Source organism: Pecten maximus, chromosome 17 (assembly GCF_902652985.1).
Source record: "Pecten maximus chromosome 17, xPecMax1.1, whole genome shotgun sequence".
Taxonomy (NCBI): Eukaryota; Metazoa; Mollusca; class Bivalvia; order Pectinida; family Pectinidae; genus Pecten; species Pecten maximus.
In genome coordinates this window covers 33,060,315-33,080,989 of record NC_047031.1, presented here as the reverse complement: position 1 = coordinate 33,080,989, position 20,675 = coordinate 33,060,315, and the positions used below count along the sequence as shown (strand labels likewise).

At 38.2% G+C, this 20,675-nt stretch overlaps 1 protein-coding gene across 2 annotated transcripts in view; it reads left to right on the top strand.

Moving 5' to 3' along the window:
- The window catches only part of LOC117315557 (spermine synthase-like), a 51,587-nt gene that overhangs the window by 7,291 nt on the left and 23,621 nt on the right, over positions 1 to 20,675 (top strand). The window contains exons 1-5 of one of the 2 annotated variants that reach the window (XM_033869797.1): positions 6,903 to 7,008; positions 12,271 to 12,394; positions 12,853 to 12,949; positions 13,956 to 14,020; positions 19,330 to 19,505. In XM_033869797.1, coding sequence (XP_033725688.1) covers positions 6,942 to 7,008; positions 12,271 to 12,394; positions 12,853 to 12,949; positions 13,956 to 14,020; positions 19,330 to 19,505 — 529 coding nt within the window. In that variant the 5' untranslated portion in view covers positions 6,903 to 6,941. Of the gene's footprint in view, positions 1 to 6,902; positions 7,009 to 12,270; positions 12,395 to 12,852; positions 12,950 to 13,955; positions 14,021 to 19,329; positions 19,506 to 20,675 lie in introns of those variants that run through there. The other variant, XM_033869798.1, reaches the window with a different exon arrangement.

Genomic DNA, 20,675 nt, shown 5'->3' with positions numbered 1-20,675 from the left:
ACAGACATACGTCATATCTAGTATACAGACATACGTCATATCTAGTATACAGACATACGTCATATCTAGTATACACACGTCATATCTAGTATACATACGTCATATCTAGTATACATACGTCATATCTAGTATACAGACATACGTCATATCTAGTGTACAGACATACGTCATATCTAGTTTACAGACATACGTCATATCTAGTATACAGCATACGTCATATCTAGTATACAGACATACGTCATATCTAGTGTACAGACATACGTCATATCTAGTGTACAGACATACGTCATATCTGCTATACAGACATACGTTATATCTAGTATACAGACAAACGTCATATCTAGTATACATACGTCATATCTAGTATACATACGTCATATCTAGTATACATACGTCATATCTAGTATACAGATATACGTCATATCTAGTATACAGACATACGTCATATCTAGTATACAGACATACGTCATATCTAGTGTACATACATACGTCATATCTAGTTTACAGACATACGTCATATCTAGTTTACAGACATACGTCATATCTAGTATACAGACATACGTCATATCTAGTATACAGACATACGTCATATCTAGTGTACAGACATGCGTCATATCTAGTATACAGACATATGTTATATCTAGTATACAGACATACGTCATATCTAGTATACATACGTCATATCTAGTATACAGATATACGTCATATCTAGTATACAGACATACATCATATCTAGTATACAGACATACGTCATATCTAGTGTACATACATACGTCATATCTAGTTTACAGACATACGTCATATCTAGTGTACAGACATACGTCATATCTAGTATACAGACATACGTCATATCTAGTTTACAGATATGCGTCATATCTAGTATACAGACATACGTCATATCTAGTATACAGACATACGTCATATCTAGTGTACATACATACGTCATATCTAGTATACAGACATACGTCATATCTAGTGTACAGACATACGTCATATCTAGTATACAGACATATGTTATATCTAGTATACAGACATACGTCATATCTAGTATACATACGTCATATCTAGTATACAGATATACGTCATATCTAGTATACAGACATACGTCATATCTAGTATACAGACATACGTCATATCTAGTGTACATACATACGTCATATCTAGTTTACAGACATACGTCATATCTAGTTTACAGACATACGTCACATCTAGTATACAGACATACGTCATATCTAGTATACAGACATACGTCATATCTAGTATACAGACATACGTCATATCTAGTGTACAGACATACGTCATATCTAGTGTACAGACATACGTCATATCTAGTGTACAGACATACGTCATATCTAGTATACATACGTCATATCTAGTATACATACGTCATATCTAGTATACATACGTCATATCTAGTATACATACGTCATATCTAGTATACAGATATACGTCATATCTAGTGTACAGACATACGTCATATCTAGTTTACAGACATACGTCATATCTAGTGTACAGTCATACGTCATATCTGCTATACAGACATACGTTATATCTAGTATACAGACATACGTCATATCTAGTATACATACGTCATATCTAGTATACAGACATACGTCATATCTAGTATACAGACATACGTCATATCTAGTATACAGACATACGTCATATCTAGTATACAGACATACGTCATATCTAGTATACAGACATACGTCATATCTAGTATACAGACATACGTCATATCTAGTGTACAGACATACGTCATATCTAGTGTACAGACATACGTCATATCTGCTATACAGACATACGTTATATCTAGTATACAGACATACGTCATATCTAGTATACATACGTCATATCTAGTATACAGACATACGTCATATCTAGTGTACAGACATACGTCATATCTAGTGTACAGACATACGTCATATCTAGTATACAGACATACGTCATATCTAGTATACATACGTCATATCTAGTATACATACGTCATATCTAGTATACAGACATACGTCATATCTAGTGTACAGACATACGTCATATCTAGTATACAGACATACGTCATATCTAGTATACATACGTCATATCTAGTGTACAGACATACGTCATATCTAGTTTACAGACATACGTCATATCTAGTGTACAGACATACGTCATATCTAGTGTACAGACATACGTCATATCTAGTATACAGACATACGTCATATCTAGTATACATACGTCATATCTACTATACAGACATACGTCATATCTAGTATACAGACATACGTCATATCTAGTATACAGACATACGTCATATCTAGTATACATACGTCATATCTAGTATACAGACATACGTCATATCTAGTATACATACGTCATATCTACTATACAGACATACGTCATATCTAGTATACATACGTCATATCTAGTATACATACGTCATATCTAGTATAGAGACATACGTCATATCTAGTATACATACGTCATATCTAGTATACATACGTCATATCTAGTATACAGACATACGTCATATCTAGTGTACAGACATACGTCATATCTAGTTTACAGACATACGTCATATCTAGTATACAGCATACGTCATATCTAGTATACAGACATACGTCATATCTAGTGTACAGACATACGTCATATCTAGTGTACAGACATACGTCATATCTGCTATACAGACATACGTTATATCTAGTATACAGACATACGTCATATCTAGTATACATACGTCATATCTAGTATACAGACATACGTCATATCTAGTATACAGACATACGTCATATCTAGTGTATAGACATACGTCATATCTAGTATACAGACATACGTCATATCTAGTATACATACGTCATATCTAGTATACAGACATACGTCATATCTAGTATACAGACATACGTCATATCTAGTGTACATACATACGTCATATCTAGTATACAGACATACGTCATATCTAGTGTATAGACATACGTCATATCTAGTATACAGACATACGTCATATCTAGTATACAGACATACGTCATATCTAGTGTACAGCCATACGTCATATCTAGTATACAGACATACGTCATATCTAGTATACAGACATACGTCATATCTAGTGTATAGACATACGTCATATCTAGTATACATACGTCATATCTAGTATACATACGTCATATCTAGTATACAGACATACGTCATATCTAGTATACAGACATACGTCATATCTAGTGTACAGACATACGTCATATCTAGTATACATACGTCATATCTAGTATACAGACATACGTCATATCTAGTGTACAGACATACGTCATATCTAGTATACAGACATACGTCATATCTAGTATACAGACATACGTCATATCTAGTGTACAGATATACGTCATATCTAGTATACAGACATACGTCATATCTAGTATACATACGTCATATCTAGTGTACAGACATACGTCATATCTAGTTTACAGACATACGTCATATCTAGTATACAGACATACGTCATATCTAGTGTACAGACATACGTCATATCTAGTGTACAGACATACGTCATACCTAGTATACAGACATACGTCATATCTAGTATACATACATACGTCATATCTAGTATACATACCTCATATCTAGTATACAGACATACGTTATATCTAGTATACAGACATACGTCATATCTAGTATACAGACATACGTCATATCTAGTGTACATACATACGTCATATCTAGTATATATACGTCATATCTAGTATACAGACATACGTTATATCTAGTATACAGACATACGTCATATCTAGTATACAGACATACGTCATATCTAGTATACAGACATACGTCATATCTAGTGTGCATACATACGTCATATCTAGTATATATACGTCATATCTAGTATACAGACATACGTCATATCTAGTATACAGACATACGTCATATCTAGTATACAGACATACGTCATATCTAGTATACAGACATACGTCATATCTAGTATACAGACATACGTCATATCTAGTGTACATACATACGTCATATCTAGTATACAGACATACGTCATATCTAGTATACATACGTCATATCTAGTATACAGACATACGTCATATCTAGTATACAGACATACGTCATATCTAGTGTACAGACATACGTCATATCTAGTTTACAGACATACGTCATATCTAGTATACAGACATACGTCATATCTAGTGTACAGACATACGTCATATCTAGTGTACAGACATACGTCATATCTAGTTTACAGACATACGTCATATCTAGTTTACATACGTCATATCTAGTATACATACGTCATATCTAGTATACAGACATACGTCATATCTAGTATACAGATATACGTCATATCTAGTGTACAGACATACGTCATATCTAGTATACATACGTCATATCTAGTATACATACGTCATATCTAGTATACATACGTCATATCTAGTATACATACGTCATATCTAGTATACAGACATACGTCATATCTAGTATACATACGTCATATCTAGTGTACAGACATACGTCATATCTAGTATACATACGTCATATCTAGTGTACAGACATACGTCATATCTAGTATACAGACATACGTCATATCTAGTATACATACGTCATATCTAGTGTACAGACATACGTCATATCTAGTATACAGCCATACGTCATATCTAGTATACAGACATACGTCATAACTAGTATACAGACATACGTCATATCTAGTATACAGACATACGTCATATCTAGTATACAGATATACGTCATATCTAGTATACAGACATACGTCATATCTAGTATACATACGTCATATCTAGTATAGAGACATACGTCATATCTAGTATACAGACATACGTCATATCTAGTGTACATACGTCATATCTAGTATACAGACATACGTCATATCTAGTATACAAACATACGTCATATCTAGTGTACAGACATACGTCATATCTAGTATACAGACATACGTCATATCTAGTATACAGACATACGTCATATCTAGTATACAGACATACGTCATATCTAGTATACAGACATACGTCATATCTAGTATACAGACATACGTCATATCTAGTATACATACGTCATATCTAGTATACATACGTCATATCTAGTATACATACATACGTCATATCTAGTATACAGACATACGTCATATCTAGTATACAGACATACGTCATATCTAGTGTACAGACATACGTTATTCAACAATACGAGTGTTACCGCTCGTAGGCAGAACACTGTGTATTCCTCAGACGCACTCGCGTGGCTCCATCCTCTGAGAGTGTACCAGTGTACGAACATCAGCCGAGGTAAACAATGTTTTGATACCCGTATACCTATATTTATCGAGCAATTTACGGTATAGACTCATGCATGCTTAATCTTGAAGCCGTTTCACTATTTAGAAGCGGAAATCAGTGTTAAATGAGTAGGACATCTACAGTTATAGTCTAGTTTAGGTGATGAAGGTGATAACATTTCAGGAAGATTGGTTTAATCAATTATTTAACCGGAGCTATGTTTTACTTTATGGTAGACTACAATAAAACAATTACACGTTTCTCACTTTAGGATGATAGATTTGACAATAATGATATTATACGAGAAAATAACTCGCCATATAGTTCTTAATTACGAAAAACACTCGCGTTGACGTATAGCACAGATATCTGTATACATATCCTCGATACTCCAGGTTATGGTCAGTCTGAGGAGAGCGTATTGTGATGGTAACCCCTAACGTATCGAGGACGGGATAAACCAATCATGTAAAAAACAACAACAACGGTTTGATTAGAAAAGAACATAAATATGTACGATATCGATGAGTGTATTCTTGACATCCTCATCCTTCAATAAAACTCCACTGGAAAAAGCATACCGGTCAGTTTATACAATACAAACACATGTAGATAGAGTAGGTTATCTACATGAAATTTATTATATATAAATACATGGTATACATTTTATAAATTACATGTATGATACCAGTAAGTCCTTGATAAATATACATACATAATATACACGGTGTGTGACTTCACTTGACAGTGTTGTATTGTTATAAGACCCCTAGAAGGAACTTGTGCGTGACCAAACAAAACGCCTTACGTAACCACAGGGCCCCTGTGTACGTAACCACCTACAATATGTTGTATATGACAAATGTGTGTTTATCACATATTTATATTTTATTAAACATCAAGTGTGTTTCCGGAATAATAAAATGTCATCTGACTTTGCTAGTATAGTGTTCCGTAATGTGTGTCCGTCCATCACCGGAAGTGATGTTTAGTTGAGAATAATAATAATAAAAAGGTAAACACACAGCTAAGCGATCCCCAACACAATAAGCTATTGAATTCAAGGTGGCAAACGTGTAACATTGACGAATACTTGGACACATCAGGTTGGGATTGGTAAGGTATTGAATGTTTGTTCGCGCCTACTATTTCACGTGATTGAAGAAATTTTCTAACTGACCGATGAATTGGGACATTTTAATATTAGAAGTGTTGTATAATATAGGTCTCTGGTTTTATTAACTTTGGTAAAATGTAAAATCCATGACAACTGGCCCTCCCTGATAGTAAGACTGCATCCCGTAACATGCCAAAGAATTTCAGACTCGACCCGTTGATTGGCAATGGTTAATGTGAGTGTTTTATTAATAAACGTGGTTAAGGTCCCACCTATTCAAACACTAAAAGTACATGTATATTGTGCGCCAATCAAACATTTGTATTCTAACTACGTAATGTACACCGATTGGTCAGCCAATCAGACTTGATTTGCCTGCTCAGTACCCGGAGCTGTGCTGTACATCAAAGGGATCAAGAATTAACATTTTTTTTTTGCTATAAATAATATGTGGTATCGTTGTTCCGCCACAAAATTCAAGGAAGGAAGAGATCCCGGACCGCCTGACGTTAACCCGGACCGCCTGTCGTTAATACATTTGTTTCGCAGGAAAGTGTTAAGTTGTCCTGAAGATGATACCGTCCGCACAAACCAGCATGCTTTGCTTTCAGCTGTACGAAACACAGACGTCGGATGACGGTATTTATATCAATATTACCTTTCAAAGATAATCTGTTCTCAATACATACATTTCTAAATATTCTATAATTGACCTTAAAACCGTATCTTGTTTTAATGTAGGACAACGATTCAATTATTTCTTAATAAATAGAATGGCTGTTGGTATCCTTTGGGGTTTTTGTTGACCTTTGCTCCTTACATTGATATAAGACAAAGGTCATTACTATTAGGTATCGTGACGTAATAAGATAAACGTCGTTGTTTGTAACGCTGATTTTGATTGGGTATTGAAGCTGTGTAATACAAATGTAGCATAGATATATAGCAAGTTTCTTCCCTTAATAACGAACGCTAAAAGTGTCAGCATCTGTATATTTAATACCTAAATAGATACAGAACATTACATTAGCATTCCGTAGGTCATACAATAAAACAAACTGTGTGTATACTCGTCTCTCACCCACGTAGCTCCATCCGGCTTTCTGAGAGAACATTGTTTACAAACATAGGCCGAGGTAATGTTTTGATATCCGTAAACCTATATTTATAGAACATATACGGTATAGACTGCTGTATTGAGCCCGTTTTACTATTTAGAAGTAGAAATCAGTGTTAAATGAGTAGGGTATCTACAGTTATAGTCCAGTGTAAGTAAGTTAAGGTGATATCAGGGTGATTGGTCTAATAAATCATTTAATCGGTCCATGTTTTATTGTACAGTAGCCGGCCATAAAAGAATGGATTATCAGAAAAACAGTTGCAAACTACTTGTGTGTGCCATCATTTCCACCACTGTTAGACTATCCGTTAGCTGTAAACTACGATGGCCGATATCAGCCGTCACGTTACTCGCATTTATGTGATGCGAGTAACCTGACATAGTAAAAATCACATGACGGGTTACTAGCATGTGATGCGAGTAACCTGACATAGTAAAAATCACGTGACAGGTTACTAGCATGTGATGCGAGTAACTGTACACAGTCGCGAATGAGATGACTGTACACTTAAAAAACCCATTAACATTCCAGAGTATAGTTTTACTAGACCTTTCAAAAGAGGTTATCATGGCGACTGTAGAAAATGGTTTTTACTATTTCAGGTTACTCGCATCACATAAATGCGAGTAACGTGACGGCTGATATCGGCCATCGTAGTAAACATGTAAATTATAGTCCGTTTAAGAAAAGTACACTTATTCTTACATAATTTACCGATGCTCTACAATGCTTCTTCAGGCACGGTTACTTTAAAATGCCGATAAATAAAAATAATAGATAAATAAATAATAGATAAAAATATAGTGATACTTCAGCATTGATGTCATTTTTTTGTTTAGTTTCATCGGGGTATGAAACAAATTTTGTTTACAAACTGTATGAATCCGCGTAGCGTAATGATAAAAAAAAACCCATTCATTATGGTAAGTTTGATTGTGTATGGGTAATGGGTATCACAACCAGTATAATTGGTCATTTGTCTGATGAAGGTGACAGTGTAGTCACCGAAACGAAACAGACATAAAATAAACATAACTACAGTGTATACTGTTTGTGATAACGTCATCTAGACTTCCTGTATGTAAAACTACATAATGTATAGGATTCTGTAGTACGAGACAAACAATACAAATGTGACAATATACGGTATAATCATGTAACAATGACAATAAATATTTCATAATTCTGAAATAGGACACAGCAAACTAACGAACGTAGTCAGACATATCCTCCATGACGTCACGATCTGCTTCTGACTCTGAACTCGTGTCGACTCGTTTAACATGAGTACATACAGAGATGTCCCGAAGGACGGAATATAAACGGTGACATTCGAACACGCCCGATGACGATTTATTGTCGCTCTTGTTATATATCATATACTGTACACAACAACTTGAATAATGGGAACCATACATTAACATTTGCTCAGCTACATGTACTATTAAAGACAAGTTCAGAGCAATGGCACCGAGGCGACCATAACCGGAAATACGTTTATTTATATATAAACCCGACATCTTGCCAGTTTTCAGGTGCTGGGATAATGGGATTTCCCGGTCAAGCGTCCAGTCAAATGGCCATTTTAATGTTAGGAGGGCGTGAATAAGCATCTTGGAGTGCAACTGATACAATTTTAGGTTGTTAGGTAGTATGAGGGTTAAAGTGATTTACCAGGGGAACATGGTCGAACAGGAAAATCGAGGATCTTACGAAGCATATTAATCCGTTGAGAGTCAAAACCGAAACTCACATCTAGGATAACTGTACCAACTCACCTCTTACTGTCTCAAACTGTAATTAAGTATCAATGATGTAAACACGTGGTTTACGTTAGTAGGATACGTATAACATGATCGGGTCACTGTTATTATGGAACATAATGAGTGCCATGGTGTATGATAAGGCTTTTCTGATGTTGATGTTCCTCCATCATACCTGGCCTAGCCCTAACGACGACAGAGAGCTGTCATCAAGGCGTTACTAGCGTGTTACATCATAGTAATGCCTTTCAAACGACTCAGGTGCATAATCACCTCACAATTAGATTCTGGGCCGCGCAGCACACGTGCATGTGGCGCACGTTGCGCGTGTTTAAGATAAAGACAGTACACGGACATGCGATGACATGTGTATTAAAACACCAAAGGGGGTTGTTATATCGATACATATATATGTATACCAAAGGGGGTTGTTATAATCCACTGGGGATTGTAATGATACAATGTATATAATTATCACAAGGGATTGTAATAGTGGTATGTATATAACTACCACAGGGGGTTGTTATATCGATACATATATAAGTATACCAAAGGGGGTTGTTATAATCCACAGGGGACTGTAATAATACTCGGATTGTTATTGAATATTATACTGATGAACATGTATATATCATGCTATAACACAGGGACTTGTAATATTGAAACAGGTGAATACATTAATTAAACAATACCCGCTTTTTGAGAGATATTTGCGTTTTTATCGTGCAGACATCATGTGTAGTTCGCATATCGTGATACGTTGTGCGACCCCACACCTGTACCTGTGTACAGCACAGTTGTTTTGAAGATGTCTTTTCATCAACAAGTACGTTGATACTTGTCGTCTGTACAGGGACGCTACAACACATTATAGATAATACATTACGACCGTTAACACAAACAGTATGGGGGTACCGACAAGACAACATCCTTAGGCTCACTGTGATACACTTAATTTGTCTGTGATGTTTTACTAACACATACTGTAAATATTGTACATTTTATTGTTACACTCTCCAACTTCAAGAGTTTAGACCTAAAATATCATCCTTCATATTTCAGACATCAGACTGACTTTCGCCATTTCCATGTTTATATTTCGCAGGCGATGATAAAGTGACATTAAAAAGCTGTGTGACAGAATGTCTCATTTATGAGGATATAAGTATAATAAGTTCTTTCTATTAAAGCAGTAGATATTGACACTAGCATGAATCATATTAGTAATGTTCAGAAGCTGTATTATGTTCTATCGAGGTATCTAATTAAAATCCAGATAGTCATTTTCACTACTTTACAAATTGTTCATGTAACATAGTGATAATGACCATCTAGATTTTTATTAGAGTGTCTATCGGGCAGACAATGTGCTAAATCATGTAGCTTTATGTATGCTTTGTAGTTTTTATTGACGTTACTTCACATAATGTTTCCTTATCTATAAACACCTATAGTCTCTAATAACTCGTTAAGGGTGGCTTTTTATGTGATTGTTCATATAGCAATGACACGGAAGGCGAGACTTTAACAAACATCTGTATTTGTGTAACACTTCATAAATCAAGGCTGTGCAACAATATTAGATAACCAACAATTAATGAAATCGGAGACTCTCGTCATTGTATAGAGGCCCGTGTTAATACATTGGTAACGCAACGAACTGAAGCAGATGCTGGCTGTCAAAGCACTTCCACGAAAGACGGGGGGAGATCAACATAAAAAACCTTTACTGTAGAAAAAACCCATGTATGATTAGTTTTGAATAGGACCTTAAGTTAACCTACCAAATTCAAACCACACACAAACAGTCTTAATGCTGCACAGAAATATAATGTACCAGCAGACATACTATCGCATCGATAATCGTATTCTTCAAAAATCTAAAACTCAAAATATGACCAGTAACAAATAACAGTAATGTATACCATACTTGTAGTGGGCCGTACATGATCGCTACACGTTAAAATCTAGACTTATGTCCAGCGAGCTGTGCAGTACTAAATAGTACACGTGATCAAGCAATGATAATTAATTAAACCTAACAACTTAAACGGCACACGAAGCTGGGTATTTAAATCTAACAAAGACACCTACGGTCGTTCGGACATTCTCTGTGTTTTAAATAAATGTTTTTGTTTGTTTTTTTAGACTCTACTTATCGCACGGTACAGAGATAATGATGCTCGTATAGACCGACGGGGTCATGTCTACATGTTGTACTATTAATAGTTAATACGATATAGTTCCTTAGACCTGTATATTTTAGGCGAGCAGATCGTCCCAGAGGAATTATTTTGAACGGCCGAAAAAGAATATAACTTTAACAGATCTATTATGTAATATTAATTAAACAGTCACATTGCTATTATACATGTACAGTATTAACTGTTTTAACCGGAAGTGACTGAGGTCAGACAATTTGACCGGTTTACACAGGTATGAGGTTTATAGAGATCGGTTATAACCAACGTCAGAGAAATCGGTTTTGACTTAAATTTAAAACAAAGATTATGTTCACCAAAGCTATTAATGATTAACTCGCTACAACATAGGAAAAGTCGGTCGTTTCACAACCTTGATGTTTTATTTAAAAGTGATAATTAAAAAAAGGTTTGAAGTCCGATACAGGTCGGAAATAACGATCTCGTTATTCATTGTAAACGATAATAACTTTAGATGAAGCTGCGAGAACACATCTGGCTGTGTCCGTGACGGAACTCTCAGTGTATGACTCGAAAATGTATATTTTAAATGATATCCAAGATTCTAGATCAGTTTAATATTAAACTCGATGTTAATAAGGATTTGTATGTAGAGTTTCATTATATATACATATGTAAGTGGAACTTTATATCGAGATAACTTGATATAAATCCTGTCATAGTTTACGGTATATCCACGTACACGACGAGATGGGCTGCCGTGAAGACACGAATTAGTCATATCATATTAGGATTATCACGTAAAGATGTAATTACCAGTCTGATCTGATTTTAACAACGTTTCTTTCCACACAGATGTGCTAAACAAGCTCAAGGGTGTACCGGAAAAGTGTTTGTCCGGACCTGTTATTGACGTCATTTCACGGAATTATGGGAAATCCCAAGGACATATGGTCGTAGGAATGTCTGAGGATGGAAGGTAATGAAAACAATTTTTTTGCTGTTTTTTTTTGTCTATTGCCACGTTTTTTCATCACGATTATCATAATACACGTACATGTATTTTTAGCATGCGTTTTGTATGTTGTTATATATTCGGTATGTGTACGTCACACGGAATACTTGATTAAGTCCGGGATCCTCTCCTTACAAGTCTTTTGACGTAACGATAATATGGTCATAAGATAAGAATAAGATAACTTAAAGGCTCAGTAGGAGGCTGCCTGGACGTATCAATAAGGGGAAAAGAAATTCAAGGGGGTTAACTCGAACGTGAACCACATCCAGCATATCCCAATAATCGCGATGCTTGATGGAAAATGGAAATTCTGAAAATGAAAGATGGCGTTTTAAACAACTAAGAAAAGTTTACATAACAAAGCATCAACTAGACAAGTTATTATCATATTTACACTTATGTTAATGATGACGTTTTAGTCACGTGACTGTACGGATGTATCCTAAAGGCCTCGTGACGGTGGATATACAGAGGCTTGTGGAGGCAGAATCGACACCCGAAAATGGTGACATAGCGGTGAGTATAATGTTTCCATGGATATATATCCGTTAGTATAATGTTTCCATGGATATATATCCGTTAGTATAATGTTTCCATAGTGATATATCTGTTAGTATAATGTTTCCATGGATATATATCCGTTAGTATAATGTTTCCATAGTGATATGTCCGTTAGTATAATGTTTCCATAGTGATATATCTGTTAGTATAATGTTTCCATAGAGATATATCCGTTAGTATAATGTTTCCATGGATATATATCCGTTAGTATAATGTTTCCATAGTGATATATCTGTTAGTATAATGTTTCCATAGTGATATGTCCGTTAATATAATGTTTCCATAGTGATATATCTGTTAGTATAATGTTTCCATAGAGATATATCCGTTAGTATAATGTTCCCATGGATATATATCCGTAAGTATAATGTTTCCATAGAGATATATCCCTTAGTATAATGTTTCCATAGTGATATATCCGTTAGTATAATGTTTCCATGGATATATATCCGTTAGTATAGTGTTTCCATGGATATATATCCGTTAGTATAATGTTTCCATGGAGATATATCCGTTAGTATAATGTTTCCATGGATATATATCCGTTAGTATAATGTTTCCATAGAGATATATCCGTTAGTATAATGTTTCCATGGATACATATCCGTTAGTATAGTGTTTCCATGGATATATATCCGTTAGTATAACGTCTCCATAGATATATATCCGTTAGTATAATGTCTCCATAGATATATATCCGTTAGTATAATGTTTCCATGGATATAATATATCCGTTAGTATAATGTCTCCATAGATATATATCCGTTAGTATAATGTCTCCATAGATATATATCCGTTAGTATAGTGTTTCCATGGATATATTTCCATTAGTATAGTGTTTCCATGGAGACATATATGTCAGTATCAGCTGGTGTTCACGGAGATATCGACGCGGACACTATAATTTTCGTTTCTGAGAAAATCTAGTCGTGAGTATCAAGTATCGAATCTCTGTTTTAAGGTGGTGAAGGACATGGAGATGAAGCTGAGGGAATACTTCGGGGAGTTATGTAAATATAGCCGCAGGTAATGAAGGTTACAACTAACAAACTATGGGTGTCTTACGTGACAGTGTGTAATTACTGTTAAAACTGTCCTTGTCTTAAAGTTTAAATTCAGCTATCATTTTAGATGAAATACTAAGTATAAGCATTGTCCCTTGAAACCCGTCTGTATATAACCCTGGCTGTTGGTGTCCCCTTGATACCCGTCTGTATATAACCCTGGCTGTTGGTGTCCCCTTGATACCCGTCTGTATATAACCCTGGCTGTTGATGTCCCCTTGATACCCGTCTGTATATAACCCTGGCTGTTGGTGTCCCCTAGATACCCGTCTGTATATAACCCTGGCTGTTGATGTCCCCTAGATACCCGTCTGTATATAATACTGGCTGTTGACGTCCCCTAGATACCCGTCTGTATATAACCCTGGCTGTTGGTGTCCCCTAGATACCCGTCTGTATATAACCCTGGCTGTTGGTGTCCCCTAGATACCCGTCTGTATATAACCCTGGCTGTTGGTGTCTCCTAGATACCCGTCTGTATATAACCCTGGCTGTTGATGTCCCCTAGATACCCGTCTGTATATAACCCTGGCTGTTGGTGTCCCCTAGATACCCGTCTGTATATAACCCTGGCTGTTGGTGTCCCCTAGATACCCGTCTGTATATAACCCTGGCTGTTGGTGTCCCCTAGATACCCGTCTGTATATGACCCTGGCTGTTGACGTCCCCTAGATACCCGTCTGTATATAACCCTGGCTGTTGGTGTCCCCTAGATACCCGTCTGTATATGACCCTGGCTGTTGACGTCCCCTAGATACCCGTCTGTATATAACCCTGGCTGTTGGTGTCCCCTAGATACCCGTCTGTTTATAACCCTGGCTGTTGGTGTCCCCTAGATACCCGTCTGTATATAACCCTGGCTGTTGGTGTCCCCTAGATACCCGTCTGTATATAACCCTGGCTGTTGGTGTCCCCTAGATACCCGTCTGTATATAACCCTGGCTGTTGATGTCCCCTAGATACCCGTCTGTATATAATACTGGCTGTTGACGTCCCCTAGATACCCGTCTGTATATAACCCTGGCTGTTGGTGTCCCCTAGATACCCGTATGTATATAACCCTGGCTGTTGATATCCCCTTGGTACCCGTCTGTATATAACCCTGGCTGTTGATGTCCCCTAGATACCCGTCTGTATATAACCATGGCTGTTGGCGTCCCCTTGATACCCGTCTGTATATAACCCTGGCTGTTGATGTCCCCTAGATACCCGTCTGTATATAACCATGGCTGTTGGCGTCCCCTTGATACCCGTCTGTATATAACCCTGGCTGTTGGTGTCCCCTAGATACCCGTCTGTATATAAACTGGCTGTTGATGTCCCCTAGATACCCGTCTGTATATAACCCTGGCTGTTGGTGTCCCCTAGATACCCGTCTGTATATAACCCTGGCTGTTGATATCCCCTTGGTACCCGTCTGTATATAACCCTGGCTGTTGATGTCCCCTAGATACCCGTCTGTATATAACCCTGGCTGTTGATATCCCCTTGATACCCGTCTGTACATAACCCTGGCTGTTGATGTCCCCTTGATACCTGTCTGTATATAACCCTGGCTGTTGGTGTCCCCTTGATACCCGTCTGTATATAACCCTGGCTGTTGACGTCCCCTAGATACCCGTCTGTATATAACCCTGGCTGTTGGTGTCCCCTAGATACCCGTCTGTATATAACCCTGGCTGTTGGTGTCCCCTAGATACCCGTCTGTATATAACCCTGGCTGTTGGTGTCCCCTAGATACCCGTCTGTATATAACCCTGGCTGTTGGTGTCCCCTAGATACCCGTCTGTATATAACCCTGGCTGTTGATGTCCCCTAGATACCCGTCTGTATATAACCCTGGCTGTTGATGTCCCCTAGATACCCGTCTGTATATAACCCTGGCTGTTGATGTCCCCTGGAAACCCGTCTGTATATAACCCTGGCTGTTTGTCTTCCTTGGACTCCCGTCATCATATGACAATATTGTGGGTGGGACAACGTTAACCCGTACGAAACTGGTTTGTTCCTAATGATAGGTGATAGGTCAGTCGGGTGGAGGGTCAGGAACATGACGTCAGGCGCGTGGAGCGACGATCCCTGTCGGTGTCGGTTTGTTTCCTGGGAAGCTAGGAATCGAACTGTTCTTTGTGGTAACTGTGTCCTTGGACAGGTCACCCTTATTGCTCTGAATACCATATGTTGTTAAATGAAGTATCAACTATCTAATAGGAAAACATGTCTTAAAACTATATTGACTATGTATGGGGCGATAACGCTTGATCCAATACACGTCGTCAACAGGCTCAACGGTACAGCTATCAGGGGTAAAAACTAAAAGTACATTTATATTATTCTAAATACATGCCAATTCATGTTAATTTAAGATATTTAAATAAAAAATTCCATGTAAAAAGTGCATATCAGCATATCATATATAGATGTAAAAGTGCATATCAGCATATCATATATACATGTAATATCGATAATTTGAAATATAAGATAACCTAGATTCTAGTTGTATTTGATCGTATGTATGTACGTACATGAGGGCCGGCTTCACAATAAAATCGATAGGTTCGTTCCGACTGGAGACCCACACGTGTCTGTGCAGGTCGGGAAACACTTTATATCCGGGACCAATTAGGGCAGTATTTAAAATTCAAAATCAATATTTTTGCGTGGATTAGTTCATGATATAGATAATATCTGTACATGCATTTTAAATATTTTAAATAGGTCTTAAGATATAGGATTTTCTTTGCATTCGTTTAATTAATGAAATTCTTTCGCCTGATCTGCGGGACAGATTTGATTGTTATCTGATAGGGGACCTGGTACTCAGTGGAATCGCTCGTGTAACAGTAGACATAGTTATTAACACTAATGTTGATACCAACAGCGCATCAGATACATTTGTATTGCCACCTTTTATTAAAGTTTGAGAGTTAGAAAAAGTACAGCCAAAATGAAGAAATTTGTTTCGTCCTTCTTGGACTCGTCAGTAATGTTAGGGACATGATATTGCTGTTCGTCCTTCTAGGACCCGCCAGTGATGTTAGGGACACCATACAGCTGTTTGTCCTTCTAGGACTTGTCAGTGATGTTAGGGACACCATACAGCTGTTTGTCCTTCTAGGACTTGTCAGTGATGTAAGGGACATGATATAGCTGATCGTCCTCCTAGGACCCGTCAGTGATGTTAGAGACATCATACAACTGTTTGTCCTAGGAACCGTTATTGATGTTAGGGACATCATGCAGCTGTTTGTCCTTCTAGGACTTGCCAGTGATGTAAGGGACATCATACAGCTGTTTGTTCTTCTAGGACTTGTCAGTGATGTAAGGGACATCTTACAGCTATTTGTCTTTATAGGACTTGTCAGTGATGTAAGGGACATCATACAGCTGTTTCATTTTTCTAGGGCTCGTCATGGGTGTTAGGGACGTCATAGATCTGTGTTGGTCTCTAGAACTCGTCATGGGTGTTAGGGACGTCATAGATCTGTGTTGGTCTCTAGACCTCGTCATGGGTGTTAGGGACGTCATAGATCTGTGTTGGTCTCTAGGACTCGTCATGGGTGTTAGGGACGTCATAGATCTGTGTTGGTATCTAGAACTCGTCATGGGTGTTAGGGACGTCATAGATCTGTGTTGGTCTCTAGGACTCGTCATGGGTGTTAGGGACGTCATAGATCTGTGTTGGTCTCTAGGACTCGTCATGGGTGTTAGGGACGTCCTAGATCTGTGTTGGTCTCTAGGACTCGTCATGGGTGTTAGGGACGTCATAGATCTGTGTTGGTATCTAGAACTCGTCATGGGTGTTAGGGACGTCATAGATCTGTGTTGGTCTCTAGGACTCGTCATGGGTGTTAGGGACGTCATAGATCTGTGTTGGTCTCTAGGGCTCGTCATGGGTGTTAGGGACATCATGCAACTGTTTGTCCTTCTAGGACTTGCCAGTGATGTAAGGGACATCATACAGCTGTTTGTTCTTCTAGGACTTGTCAGTGATGTAAGGGACATCTTACAGCTATTTGTCTTTATAGGACTTGTCAGTGATGTAAGGGACATCATACAGCTGTTTCATTTTTCTAGGGCTCGTCATGGGTGTTAGGGACGTCATAGATCTGTGTTGGTCTCTAGAACTCGTCATGGGTGTTAGGGACGTCATAGATCTGTGTTGGTCTCTAGACCTCGTCATGGGTGTTAGGGACGTCATAGATCTGTGTTGGTCTCTAGGACTCGTCATGGGTGTTAGGGACGTCATAGATCTGTGTTGGTATCTAGAACTCGTCATGGGTGTTAGGGACGTCATAGATCTGTGTTGGTCTCTAGGACTCGTCATGGGTGTTAGGGACGTCATAGATCTGTGTTGGTCTCTAGGACTCGTCATGGGTATTAGGGACGTCATAGATCTGCGTTGGTCTCTAGGACTCGTCATGGGTGTTAGGGACGTCCTAGATCTGTGTTGGTCTCTAGGACTTGTCATGGGTGTTAGGGACGTCATAGATCTGTGTTGGTATCTAGAACTCGTCATGGGTGTTAGGGACGTCATAGATCTGTGTTGGTCTCTAGGACTCGTCATGGGTGTTAGGGACGTCATAGATCTGTGTTGGTCTCTAGGACTCGTCATGGGTGTTAGGGACGTCATAGATCTGCGTTGGTCTCTAGGACTCGTCATGGGTGTTAGGGACGTCCTAGATCTGTGTTGGTCTCTAGGACTCGTCATGGGTGTTAGGGACGTCATAGATCTGTGTTGGTATCTAGAACTCGTCATGGGTGTTAGGGACGTCATAGATCTGTGTTGGTCTCTAGGACTCGTCATGGGTGTTAGGGACGTCATAGATCTGTGTTGGTCTCTAGGGCTCGTCATGGGTGTTAGGGACGTCATAGATCTGTGTTGGTCTCTAGGGCTCCTCGTGGGTGTTAGGGACGTCATAGATCTGTGTTGGTCTCTAGGACTCGTCATGGGTGTTAGGGACGTCATAGATCTGTGTTGGTCTCTAGGGCTCGTCATGGGTGTTAGGGACGTCATAGATCTGTGTTGGTCTCTAGGACTCGTCATGGGTGTTAGGGACGTCATAGATCTGTGTTGGTCTCTAGGGCTCGTCATGGGTGTTAGGGACGTCATAGATCTGTGTTGGTCTCTAGGACTCGTCATTGATGGTACATGTAGGGATATCATACAGTTATTTCGTCCTTTTAGGACTCGTCAGTAATGGCCGAAAGTTACATAGGAGGCGAATGCATGTTTGTTAATATTATCATAATCAATTTGTTCCTTTGCAGTATCCTTGGTCAGATCAGTAGGGGAGAGGTGTGTCCATACTTCTCCACCAGTGAGGACCTCCTGTTTGAATACGGATCCCTGAAACTGGTCTGCGAGAAGGAATCGAAATGGCAGAACATCAAAATCTACCACTCGGAAAAGTTCGGAAACGTGCTGTGTCTGGACGATGATCTAAGTACGTAAATGTGTTTGTATTTGATACAAATTGAAACGTTCATTGTTTTCACTCACAGGGTGTACACGAAGACCCCAACCCAAACCATCACAAATGGCCCGGGGGACAGTTGGTGGGTACAACAGGGGGCAGTTGGTGGGTACAACAGGGTGTGCTGTTGTTATACAACAGGGTGTGCTGCTGTTATACAACTGGGTGTGCTGTTGTTATACAACTGGGTGTGCTGTTATACAACTGAGTGTGCTGTTGTTATACAACAGGGTGTGCTGTTGTTATATAACAGGGTGTGTTGTTGTTATACAACTGGGTGTGCTGTTGTTATACAACTGGGTGTGATGTTGTTATACAACAGTGTGTGCTGTTGTTATATAACAGTGTGTGCTGTTGTTATACAACAGGGTGTGTTGTTGTTATACAACTGGGTGTGCTGTTGTTATATAACAGTGTGTGTTGTTGTTATACAACTGGGTGTGCTGTTGTTATATAACAGGGTGTGCTGTTGTTATATAACAGTGTGTTGTTGTTATAACAACGTATGGTTATCACAGGTGTGCTGTTGTTATACAACAGGGTGTGTTGTTGTTATACAACAGGGTGTGTTGTTGTTATACAACTGGGTGTGCTGTTGTTATACAACAGGGTGTGATGTTGTTATATAACAGTGTGTGTTGTTGTTATATAACAGTGTGTGTTGTCGTTATACAACAGGGTGTGTTGTTGTTATATAACTGGGTGTGCTGTTGTTATACAACAGGGTGTGTTGTTGTTATATAACAGTGTGTGTTGTTGTTATACAACTGGGTGTGTTGTTGTTATACAACTGGGTGTGCTGTTGTTATACAACAGGGTGTGTTGTTGTTATATAACAGTGTGTGTTGTTGTTATACAACTGGGTGTGTTGTTGTTATACAACTGGGTGTGATGTTGTTATACAACAGGGTGTGTTGTTGTTATACAACTGGGTGTGTTGTTGTTATACAACTGGGTGTGCTGTTGTTATATAACTGGGTGTGTTGTTGTTATATAACAGTGTGTGCTGTTGTTTTACAACAGGGTGTGCTGTTGTTATACAACTGGGTGTGCTGTTGTTAAATAACTGGGTGTGCTGTTGTCATAACAACATAATCAGGTTATCAAAGATTGTAAAGTACTAGTTCACGGAGATGTCAC